Below are 13,455 nucleotides of genomic sequence, written 5' to 3'. Positions count from 1 at the left end.
CACTAAAAGCTCTTTTCCTTGCAGGAGTACTAGAACTAGTTCACTCTGACTTATGTGGGCCTATGTCTGAACCATCACTAGGAAACGCATTATACTATGTAATCTTTGTAGACAATTTTTCTAGGAAAACTTGGATTTATTTCCTTAAAAGTAAAGAATCTGAAGATATTCTTAGGAAATTTAAAGAGTTCAAATCTATTACAGAAAATCACTCTGGTAGGAAAATCAAAACTCTTAGGACTGACAATGGTAGGGAATACACATCAGAAGTATTTAAAGAGTTTTGTAAAGATGTTGGGATTAAGAGGGAGTTCACTGTACCCTACAATCCTCAACAAAACGGGGTTGCTGAGAGAAAAAATAGAACAATAGTAGAAGCGGCAAGAGCTATGTTGTTAGATCAGAACCTAGAAACTGCACTTTGGGGAGAAGCCACTAATACCGTTGTATACATTCAAAACAGATGTCCTCACTCTCATATTGGTGACAAAACTCTTGAAGAAGTCTTTACTGGAATTAAACCTAATATTAGCCATCTCAAAATATTTGGATGTCCTGTTTATATTCATGTACCTAAGGAGAAAAGAACTAAATTAGAACCTACTGGACAGAAAGGGATTTTTGTAGGATATAGTGAAACATCTAAAGCCTACCGAATATTCATCCCTGGTCAAAGACAAATAGAATTAAGCAGAGATGTCATATTTTAGGAAGATATAGCCATTAACAAAACAAGGAGTTCCATCACACCTGAAAACCCAACTAATTCCATTAATTTTGAAGAAGATTCTCTTTCTGAAACTCAGAGGGAGCATCCTGAGGATAACACCTTGGAACTTGAGAACACTACAACAGAGAATCCCAGGAAGAGACCACTATGGGCCAGTAAAACAGTACAGGAAGCAGAATCCTTTGCAGCACCTAGAGGAACATTTAGAGAAAGCAAAAGACCTTCAAAGTTCTCTAGCTATGTCACTCTAATGACAGACCTCATAAATGTTGAACCTTCAAGGTGCCGAAGAGGCTCTAATAGAAGAATATCAATCTATCTTAAAGAATGATGTGTGGAAAATTGTGCCTAGACCTAACGGAAAATCAGTTGTATCTTCTAAATGGCTCTTTAAAATTAAGCATGTTGTTGATGGCAGTATAGAAAAACATAAGGCAAGATTTGTTGCTCGAGGCTTCTCACAGAAGGAAGGAATTGACTATGAAGAAACATTTGCACCTGTTGCACGATACACTTCTGTCAAAACAATCCTGGCTATAGCAGCATCTAAAGGAAGGAAAGTTCATCAAATCGATGTAAAAACTACATTTTTTAATGGAACAATTGAAGAAGTATATCTAGAGCAACCTGAGGGATTTGAGGTAAATAATGCTAAAACACATGTATGCAAGTTAGAGAAAGCACTGTAAGGATTAAAACAAGCTCCCAGAGCATGGTATGAAAGAATTAACAGTTACTTATTAGAGATGGGTTTCTCTAAAAACATTGCTGATCCAAATCTGTATTTCAAAATAATCAAAGGTGAAATGTTGATACTCATATTATATGTAGATGACTTATTAATTACACGCGAAGATCATCTCATTGCAAAATGCAAACAGGAACTAGCTTCAGAGTTTGAGATGAAGGATTTAGGTCTACTCCATTATTTCCTTGGATTAGAAGTATGGCAAAAACTAGATGGTATTTACCTAAATCAAGGTAAATACACCATTGACATTCTGAAGAGATTTGGAATGATGAATTGTAAGCCAATGTCATCTCCTATGGAAACAAACCTACATAAACTAAAACAAGCTATAGCAGATTCCAAATTTGCAGATCCAACATTATACAGACAGATTATTGGATCATTAATGTACCTAGTCAATACCAGACCTAATATATGTTATGCAGTAAATGCACTCAGCCAACACATGGTTGAACCCAAAGAACTACATTTGGTTGCAGTAAAGCATATATTGAGATATCTACAAGGTACTTTGGACTATGGACTGCATTATGAACACACTGCATTGAACCTACATGGATACTCTGATTCAAACTGGGCTGGAAGCGTGATAGACAGAAAGAGCACTTCAGGATGCTGTTTCAGCTTAGGATCAGCTATGGTATCTTGGATCTGTAGAAAACAATCATCCGTAGCTCAGAGCTCCACAGAAGCTGAATATATAGCTGCATCCATGGCAGCTAAGGAAGCCGTATGGTTGAGGAAATTGATAGTAGGACTGTTTGGTGAAAGTTTGAAGCCTACTATCATTCATTGTGACAATCAGAGCTGCATTAAACTTTCAGTGAATCCAGTTTTCCATGATAGATCCAAGCATATTGAGATCCCATATCACTATGTAAGAGACATGACAAAGAGAAAGGTAATAAGACTGGAATATGTCAATACAGGAGATCAGACAGCTGACATTCTCACCAAACCCCTAAAAAGAGTGAAAATTGATCACTTCAGGAGGTATCTTGGTATGGTTAAAAAGTAATTGATGTCTAAAATTATGTAAACTTCTTGGTCATATATTTGAGTATATGAAGTATGTAACCTTTCCCTGTGTTCATTCCTAAAGGATGACGATTCTTTAGTTAATGAACACTTGTATTTTAACATTGTAAGGTGACGATCTTATAAATGTTTGGAAGATCATATAAACTGAAAATCAGACAATTTGAATATCAGTAATATGATAAGTTATAGTAGACATTATGTAAGCGGATTAATGTCAGTGCACATACTACAACAAGGATATCAAAGTGAGTATATCCTTAGTATCACAGGCTGATACTTAAAATTGGATATCAAAGTGAGTATATCCTTAGTATCTGTTGATGTGTTTTGTTATGCACAAAACATTTCAGAATAAAGTACCAAGGTAATTTACCCTCTCTTGAACAAAATCACCTCAGATGCTAAGAATGAGATCAACTAATGTGATTCCAAGGTTTCTACATGTCAGATCTTGACGAGTGGGTAAGTTCAGTGGTTGATGTGAATTGCTATGTTTCACTTTGGGGACTTACGCAAATGCTTGGATTATCATGAATGATGTGGAATAGGTGTGTTGACAACTTAAGATTTATCAATAAGGCTCTGGATTTACTTCTAATTGAAAAAAAGGACAAAAGGAATAGGGTTCAGGAAATCTACTCTAATCCTAGGAATGTAGGAAATGATGAATGGATTCAGTGGAATCAAACTATGCAAGGTCTCACAATCAGGTATTGACACAAGCTTAGTGCAATCGTCTAAGGTATACTTAAAGATTTTCAGGCTATCACCATCAAACGTAGACACCATCCAAGTTGATGCTTGTCAACGAATGAATGATAGTTGAAGTTATGCTTACTCAAATTCCAGTTGACCACACAAGGCGCACTTACCAGCGGCAAGAGGCTAGTGGTATGGATTAAGGATTCCACACAAATGAATTCAACAAATCTTCCACTCAATCTAACATACATGAAAATAAATTCTAATCTAAATTCTAATCTAACTTGGAGGAATTGAGAACTATGAATGCAAATACAACACTTGAAGAGAAAAATCACCAACAATTGAACAATGATTAGGATTCAAATAGCTGTAGCATATACCAACAATTCTACAAAAACTCTCTCTTACAAATGAGAGACAATGAGGCATATATAGAGTCTCTTACAAAATGGATGGCCCAGATTGATCTAAGATCAACGGCCGAGATCATGCCAACAAAACCCTAGAATTGCCCTAATTAGGGTTACATCAAAAATGGTGCCACCAACATATGGCCCAATGAAAAGATACCTAGTCATCATATAGGGAATCTTCTAGAAGATTCCTCCCTGCATCTCTCTCTCTCCTAGCATACTCCAAGAATCTAGCCAATACTGAATCTAACTCCATGGAAATGCTAGGCAAGGTATCCTGCTATAAATCAACCACATCCACTAAATCCGAGCAAGCATTCAAAGTGTTATCCCATTCTGGCATAAGCTTCTGCGAATTATGAACATGAATCAACAAAGAGACCAAGTCATCAATCTGACTCTTCTTCAAAGAGTCTAACTGGCAAAAATACATGAATTTCATCTTGTCTCTTAATTCGCCTAAGTGTAAACCACTAGCATCACTAACATCAACACCCAATAATTTCTCAATCGAGGCAAGGATTTTCATTTGAATGTCCTGAATTAATCCTTCCATCTCCATACAACTCGATTGGGCGTCTCATAAGCTGACTTCTTCAAGGCTAATGCACAATACCAACCCTGGAAATTGTATATGTCTCCACAGTGCACAATGTTCTCGCTGACCAAGGTAGGATTAGGAACCTTCTTCAATGCCAGGAGGCGTGGAATAGTCTTCTCATGGATAGGCCGAAATTCTTCCCAAACTCCAAATACTGAATTCTGAATATAAGCGTTGTTGTCTTATCATATGCTTGGACACACTGAGTAAGGAAATCATCTACCTGCTTTCTTGTGCTCTCAATCCACTTTTCCACCTCTGAGTGTGTACCTCTCGCTACCTCGCACTGTGAATGTATTCCATGGTCAATTGCAATAGGGGAAATAAGGGTGGGATTCTCACACCTTGTCCCTGCAATATATTCTCTGAGTATAACATTTTCTTCTTTGTACCTTTCATTCTCTTCAATTGCTCTACTTAACTTTGCATTGATTGCTTGGAGGTTGTCACCAATCTCCTGAAATTCCTGCTCTGTGGATGCATGACCAAGGGCAACTGAAGTGATCTGGAAATCCATAGGAGTAGCAGTGTCGACTGTTATGCCTGCTCTAAGAATAGCAATCTGTGCAATCCGCATTCCTATCTCATCTCTAGCTATGTGTGATAAAATCTCCGCTCTCTTAGGCTCCTCCTTCTTAGTACTCCTAGCTAGGTAGTCATCAATATCATGAATAAGCTGTACCTCTATCATCTATTTACTTTTCTCCATACTTCTCATCAGCCATTTAGGAATAGTGGCCATCTCCATACCATCATCGAGACATACTTCTCGATCAAGTCCTTTCAATGCCGAGATAATTTCTTCATTATCATCAAGATTATCCCTGGTGCAATCATATACTTCATTTCCCAAGCTAACTTCCAAAAGGACAGTAGGGGATCCCGACTGGTCATCATTCTCCTCAGGAGGTGCAAATGTCGTTGTGGCATGGAATTCCTGAGCATTCTCTGGTAGTATCACTGTGTTGGAACACTGTTGAGTCTCCTTATTCTGTTCTGTTACTTCAATCACTTCGATTGATGAGACACTAGGAGGGGGTGAAGGAATGATGAGTGGAGGAATGATAGTCTTTTGTTTCTTCTTCACCTCCTCAATCTTTCTCCCTCTGGCCTTGACTTCTCCAGGTGTGTTCTTCCTTCTCTTGGGAGCTTGACTCTCTTCATTTGCATGAATCCTGACATCACTGACAATCCTCTGATCATCCTCGAAAGTAGACTCTTCCAGCTTCATTCTTTCATAAGTGAAGGGAACACCCATGTCAACTAATTTGTTCATCTATATATCCACCCATGTGCGGGAAAAATTCAGGACCTCTCTCATCAATACATTCAGGTCAATCTCTTCTGACTCTGACCAATTTGGCAATAGGATTGCCTTCTTCATTTCATTCTCATAATGTGGGTGTGTATGATCTTTGTTATCTAATACCTAATCAGGAATGAGGAAAAGTCCACACTTCCTCATGAAATCCACTGACATTTTGGACCACATTCTTCTCTTTACTGCTTGCTCGTCCATCAAGTTAGCCCAATAGTCTTCTATGTCAATCTTATGAGTGAACTTCTCTCCTTTGATCCTTCCGACCTTCTTGTTTGGATCAAACCTTTCTCTTTTCTTATACGTGGCAAATCGGTAGAATGCAAGCTCCTCACCTGCAATGCTGGCAGCTATGGCGGATTGGCAAACCTCTGATGCTTCCCAACTGAAATAGGGAATGTCATACATGTCCTCTGCTTCTCTCTCTGGATAACATCGAACTCTAGAAGCTGTCTCACCACTTCCAACAATATCATTCTGTCAGTCGGATACCTAGGAAGTCTGTAGGGTTCGGATTGAAACCCATGAATCCTAAGGTATGTGAAAGTGGGAAACTGTATGTACCACGATCCATATCTCTCTATCAACTCTGTTGCCTCCTTGGACAATCTTCTGTGGATTCCGCCTTGCAGCATCTGTGTGATATACATAGTGAATGCATCATTCACCCTTTTGTAGTCTTCAATTCTATACATGCTCAACTGGGGATAGCATTCATGACTCTTGTACTGTCCTTGCCCATTCCCGACCTCACCTTTGCATATTAATCCTCTGTATGAAACAAATCGTGCAAGCAGGTACACCAGGTAAGAAGTCATGGCGAATGACTTGGACCGCTCTACATTCCTCAATTGGAAATCCAGGTTGTCACTTATAATCTTAGACCAATTCACTAGTGTTCCTCTTAAACAATCCTGAATGAGGTAGAACATCCATCCATCAAATATTGCTCCCTGCGGCATTCCCATCACTCTGTTAAGTAGGAATATCAAATCACTATATTCCTCCTTAAAATCTATGCACATAAGTGTCTTGGGAGCCTTGGAATGATGATTCCTAGGTTCAATCATCCATTCTTTATTGATTAAACTCTTGCATACACCCATCTTCTTTGTGTATCTGTCTGCATAATCCTCCTTGGTCACATCCTTCATGTCTATACTACGTGGAATTCCGAACACCTCAGCAATGGCATCCTCAGCAAGGTAGGCGATGACAACACCCTTTGGACTCTTGATCATCCTTGTGAGCGGATCGTAACATTGTGCACACTCCAGGATCAACTCATTGCACTGTATGGACTGTGGAAATCCAGCGGCATGGAAGATGCCACTTTTCATAATATTCACATAGGCTGGAGAAGGAACTTGATCTCTAGATCCGAACATCCGATGCCGCATCTGGCCAAAGTCCAAGAAATGCATGTTTGTATCTGTGATCTCCTTCCATCTGGATGAAATCCTATACTCTGGATAAAATCCAGTCTTCAGCAGCGCTTTCCTTTCCTTGTATCCAGACTTTGACATCGCACCTGTACGAAGCTCGAAGTTAGTCCTAGGATAAAAATAAATACTTGTAATAAAATTCTTGACTTTCTAAAGATTTAGTTAATTTAGAGCATGGAGTCAGGAAAATAATCCATACACTTGGTAAATTTTAGCAATTACATTCAAAGTGTGACAACACTAAGGCATAGAAGCCTTTCATAAAATTCATTTATACCTCCTTATGCTTAGAAAATATGCAAGCACAAAAATGCAAAGGGGTATACCGGATAAGTGATGACTAAGGAGAGGTGTGAAAGGTTGTGTTTTCACACAATGAATGTCTAAAGACACCTTCCGCAGTCAACAATGGAGGTCAAAATTTCTGAAGACAACCTGAAAATCAGACCTTCAAAACATGTTGTAATCTTCAAAATGTGCATAAAATCAATAAAAATCAGTTTTATTGATGCAAACAATCATTTTCTGGAATGTAAGTATGGCTGGTAAAAATTAGTTTTCTGAGGACAAGTCTGAAAATCGGATACTTCAGACTTACCAGCACCTTGCAAAGTGGTTTAAATCCTTGAAAATGACGAAAAATGGCTTAGGAAACAGCCCCAAGCAAATTTGCCAAGAATGGTTAGGTGGCTGGAAATGAAAATTTCTGAGGACAACCGCCTAACAATGGAGTTTCAGACCTGCAACAGCGATAAAATGGTCTAAAAAGTGCACAAAAAACTCCATAAAACACCTCTGAATGTTAAATGTTTAGGTTAAAATTGGCTGGGCAACAAAAACTTAAGTCTGAAAATTAATGGCAGCCATTAATGGAGGTCAAAATCTGAAGCAAACCTTAGATCTGAAGTGAATCAGCAGGCTGGAAATGATGACAGCCAACAAACATGCATGAAAAATCCACCAAAATGTGGCCTCCAAGCAAAATCAAATTTTCCCAAGTCTAGCGCCAAAATGAAAATTTGAAAATTTGATGTCAATGGCAACCTTGATTTGTAACAGCAATGAAGGATGGCAGCAATCTGGAAAAATCGCCCAAGTTGGGGTTGGATACCCCAAACACAAAAAAAATCGCCTTCCTTGGACAAAATCGAAATTTTCAAAATTCTGAAAATTGTTGTTAATGGCAGCAATCTGCAGCAATGAAGGTCTGAACAGCAAGCAGCAATGGTGGAGAAAAAATCACCCCAAGTCTCCAAACATGAATTTGCCAACTTTCACCAAAAAATGCTAAATTTGGGAAAAATCGCCAAACTAAGCAAAATCGAAAATCTGAAACTGGTCTTTAATGGCAGCCAAGGAGGATAGATCAGCAAGCTGGAAAAAAATGGAGGAAAATAAATCCTTAATCCCACACTTCACAAAAACGCCTTGCTAAAAAAATTCGCCCAACTTGAAGAAAAATTGCTTTCATGGAGACACCTGGCAAAAATAATAATAAAATATTGTTGAAGTTCCTCTCATATACTTGCTTTCATCTTTCACTTTCACCACACAAGCAATGTGGGATAAAAAACACTTGTATAAATACTTGCTTGGTGAAACCCTAACTTGTTTCTAGAAGGTTCAATCATTTAATGATTATTGCAAGTTATTAAATTTGCTTTTAATTTTTTAATAATTATTTAAAAGCAATTAAAATGGGGCTTCTTTATTAAAATATTGCAAATTTAATCCAAAATAAAGCCTCCAGGGGGAAATCGATAACACTTGGGATTGAAAAATCCCTTCAAAATCGCTTAAGTGTCAAAGTTTGCCCCATAGGGGAAATTCGACCCATGCTTGGACAAAAATCCATGCATAAATTCATCAAAATGCACACAAAATACCTTCCAAGGGAAAATCGATGTGAGTTTGGACAAAAATCCACACTCAAAACTCACTTAACTTTGAAAAATACCTCCCTGGTGGAAATTCGACCCTAGTCTGGATAAAAATCTGGACTCAAAACTCTCAAAAAATGTTCCCAGTGGAAAATCGATCCTTGTCTGGATAAAAATCTGAACAAAAATCCTTACAAAAATGCTCAGGGGAAAATTGATCCCTGTCTGGATGGGAATCCAAACAAAAATCCTCACTTAGTTGTCACAAAAATCCTGGTGGAAAATCGACCCAGGCATGGAATTATCCTTGCACTTCAGTCCGCACTCCAGTCCGCACTCCCAGTGGAAAATCGATGGCAGTCTGGATAAATCCTAACACTTAGCCAAATTTTAGCACTTCCAGGGGAAAATCGACCCAAGTGTGGATTAACAGTGGGGGAAATTAGTGGCCAGTATGGATTCCAGGGGAAACCCATGTGTAGTATGGATTTTGAGTGGGGGAATGGGTTGGGTAGTATGGATTGTGAGGGGAAAATCACCTCTAGCATGGAATTTGACCCCTTAACCCTTGGAATATGAATTTCCCTTAGGATTTTATCATTTTAACCACTCAAAATCACTCAGCGACATTTAATTTAACTGGACTTAGACTAATTTTCCAAAAATATGAGCAAAATGCTAGGAAAATGTTGGAATAAAGTGCGAAACCAACTTAAATAATACCCTAGGAGCGAGAAAACAACTCCAAAAGGTCTGTGAATATCTTGGCACTTTAAAATTACTGATGCACGTGTTTAAAAACACGTTAACATTCAAATGGTCGAACACTTAGCAAAACTTAGGATCGTTAAAATATCATCTTTTGCAACTTGATCCTCTAACTTCAAAAACTCTAGACGGCACTAGGCATGATCAAAACTCCGAGACTTGGGCACGGGAAACACAAAATTGCCCACTAAGCAACTAAAACCCTAACCTAACAACGCAGGGAGCTGGAAAAGAGGGGGTCCCCGTTAGCAATGGGGCGATATGTAAAAAGGTCACAACTGAATCATAGGCTGATACTTAAAATTAGATATCAAAGTGAGTATATCTTGAGTATCACGCGATGATACTTCACACCTAGGTGATGTAATTATCATGAGATTAGTGTTGAGCTAAATTAAGTTTTAGATCGATACTCCTAAGACTAAGAGAGTGTGTTAAATTTAGTCTCAGTCGCAACTCTAAACAAAATCGTAATTTGATTAAAAGCACCTAGAAATTCGATTTTATGTTACTTGCGATTTATTGGGATTTAATTAAGTTAGTATTAAACTAACATATTAGTTTATTAAATGTGATGTTTGGTTTAAAGTAATTACCGCCGGTGTAGAAGGATCGTGGCTCCACACAGGGGTCACAACCCTATGTGGAACCACGTTTAAAGTAATTACCGCCAGTGTAGAAGGATCGTGGCTCCACATAGGGGTCACAACCCTATGTGGAACCACGTGGTTCCACATAGGATCGCGACCCCCTGTGGAGGCACGATCCAAGGAAGACATAAGATATATATCCGCCTCCCATTATTGAATAAGACAATAAGCACGATACATGCGGTGAAAGGGAGAATACATATAATTGCTTGGTCTTCGTATCTACAGAGGCAAACTGATAAGACATTAAAATCAGTTTTATATTTCTTCATATCAAACAATAACAGTATAAATTCATTGTCTTAGAATTCTGATTGTTCTGAAAGTCATCACAGTCTATTTACATTTACAAGTTCATTTTAAAGATAAATTTTGCACTGAAATTTTCCAGTTGTGGGGCTTTGCTTAACACCTCGGAAATCGTAAATTTACAAAATTCCACCAACTGGATACTAAACATGAAGTGCAAGGCTATGAGTGACCACAATCTTGCCAAAACCATTAGATACTAGAGAAAATGTTATCAAATCCTAATCAAGGCAATAAATGGACAATAGGAGAACTAGCCTAAAATAAAAATACTCACTGGATCATCTTTTTGCCGCTGATCCCATACACACACACGTCCTGCAAGATTCAGTTAAAGCCAAAATCAAAAGAAAGGATAAAAGCACATAATTAAGCATAAATGGAAAAAATACAAACACATTAGTATCATGTTAAACCTTAGCTGTCTGAAACAGTTAAATTTGGTATTTTGGATGCATTTTGCATTGTATGTGGGAAAAGAGAGACAGTTGACAACATATATTAGAAGTGTTTGACAGCCAAAGGGCTTTGACATTGGTTACAAGCTGAATTCAACTTCCTTTTTACTGCCATTTTTTTCTTGGCAACAACTGTCTAAGCCATTCTTGGATGGCCAGGGGCAGCTCCCAGAGTCTTCTGCAATAAAATTCAGTTGGCAGCAATCAGTTTACCCTGGAAGAAAACATGCAAACTACTTATCAAGAAGAAACAATCCTCAGTCGGTTTGGTGAAGCTGAAACTTTTTAGACAAGATTTTGCTTCGATAGCGAAAGCAAACATTAAGCTTTATTAGAAGCCTATGAAATATTTTCCAATTCAAGTGCAGGCCCGGGTGTTTTATTGCCTTTCCCATTAAGGGAGAAATTTTATTTGAAATCCTGACGCTCAGCCAATGGAAATCATTTGCTCTATAGAGTACTATAAATTATAAGATGCATTTCTTCAGGGGAAAAGAGATATAAACACACTTTTAACCAGGTAGATTATAAACCACCTGACAGAATTCAGTCTGAAATTTGCAATTGTGTAAAAAAATGCAAATCCAGCCCCATGTAATGGCAATTCAAGATATAGATTGTTTCCAACTTCAAAGCATTATACCCAAGACAAAAATAAAGAAGGGACTATCAATAGAAACTCAAGAACAAAGACTATAATTTCATGGCCCATTTTTGTAATAGCTTGTGTTATTGACCAAAATGACTATTTCCTATTCCACAAGTCTCCTCTAGTCCAATTTTCTAAGGTACCCAAAAAATTCTCTAAGCATGGAGGCATGCCAATTCTTCTAAGCATTTGTCTATCATCGAAAGTTAGGAGTTATTCCTCCAGGCATGCCTTGCCATACAAGTCTAACTTCTCCTTAGTCCCCACTGAACTTTCAGACATCACCATCCCAAGATGCCTTTCCACTCAACTCTGCTTTTTTTTTATGCTTGTTGAACTTTTGAACTTCCTCCTCCCAACATGTTTTTCCTTCCATCTCCACCCTCTCCTTGGCCCCTCTCGGCAAGTCAAACTTCCTCATCCACGCATACCTTTTGCCCATTCCTAGGTATTGTTCACTCTCCCATCAGGACTCTGGAGCTCTCAACTCCATCATCTTTTTCCATCAAACCTTGCTTCTTGTCAAGCCTTTGTTGTAGAGTTAGACTTCCTCTAACTCGTATGCTTTACTTTCAAACCCCAATATCTAACATGTGGTAGGAGTCACAAGATATCCCCAACTTTGACACTCTTGCCATTTCTCACTATTCATCTCAACTACCTCCAAGCAAGTCACAAAGTGCCATTGATGCTCAATATTGACACAATAACATTTAGCTAAGGGGTCTCTTACAAAGAGAAATATTATTTTATATATATGGTGTGGATCTACGTGCACCCCCAATGCTACAAACGAAGATGCAACCTTGGCTACTATTAATGAGCTAGTCAAGGTTTCAAACACTATGGGATCTTTCACCATTATGGTGAACATTAGCAGGTTGTAGAAAACATTTCAACATACTTCCTATATGTACTGTAATGTCCCTTCCTTAGATAGTCTAGTTGATTGTTTGACCACCGAAGGGCCGAGGAGCATAGCAAAGTGGTTTAGGAGTGTTTATCATTGATTTGAGACAGTCTCCTAATTTTTAGGAAGCATCCCTAGTTTTTAGGAGGAGACTGCTAGTTGCACTACCACAGCCAGTCATCATCCTTGGGCAGATGACAGCATTCAGTTTTCAGTTTGGGGGAAGCCAAGCGTTAGAATTTGAATAAAAGTAAATATGAAAGTTTTGACTTTAATATTTAATAAAAATAAAGTTAAGTCATTATAATATAACTTTATAATAAAATAATAAAGTGCCTTTATGGGGATTAAGTTATAAAGTAATAATAAAACATTAAATAACCCCATGGCACACCCCCCTAGGCATTAAGTTGATTTTAAAAGGTGGCCCACCTTCAATGTTGGAATAGACCCTCAAGTTGGGCGAATTATTTAGAGAGGAATTTTATTTAATAAATTTCATGAAAATTGTGGAGAGAACCCTAAAAGTTTGATTAAAGTTGGGGAAACAATAAAGTAATGTGGGGAATCTTCCTTTGGCTATCTTTGAATCATTTTACAATCAACTTCTCAGGTATTGAGCTTTGCAAATGGATTTCAGCAACAAACAAGCCTCCATGGAACGAAAACTCCTTGAGGATCAATGAATTGGACGCCAACCCAGTTCATAATTGTGGGGAATACATACAGGATTCTTGTTTGTGCTTCAATTGAGAGTTATACCAGAAAATTCATAACTTTATCAGCACATTCAGACTTTGTATTGCAGATTCAGGAGGATTTGGAGA

The 13,455-nt window shown here is 38.1% G+C and overlaps 1 protein-coding gene across 5 annotated transcripts in view; it reads right to left on the bottom strand.

Annotated features, from left to right (window-relative positions):
• LOC131064127 (dynein axonemal assembly factor 10) overlaps positions 1–13,455 on the bottom strand; it is a 159,930-nt gene that overhangs the window by 50,627 nt on the left and 95,848 nt on the right. For all 5 annotated transcript variants that reach the window (XM_057998161.2, XM_059221717.1, XM_057998160.2 and 2 more), the window contains one exon: positions 10,889–10,929. In XM_057998161.2, coding sequence (XP_057854144.2) covers positions 10,889–10,929 — 41 coding nt within the window. The remainder of the gene's footprint in view (positions 1–10,888; positions 10,930–13,455) is intronic.

This window comes from Cryptomeria japonica, chromosome 5 (genome assembly GCF_030272615.1).
Source record: "Cryptomeria japonica chromosome 5, Sugi_1.0, whole genome shotgun sequence".
NCBI lineage: Eukaryota > Viridiplantae > Streptophyta > Pinopsida > Cupressales > Cupressaceae > Cryptomeria > Cryptomeria japonica.
Note: the sequence above shows the minus strand (reverse complement) of the source record. Positions and strands in the feature narration are given on the sequence as shown.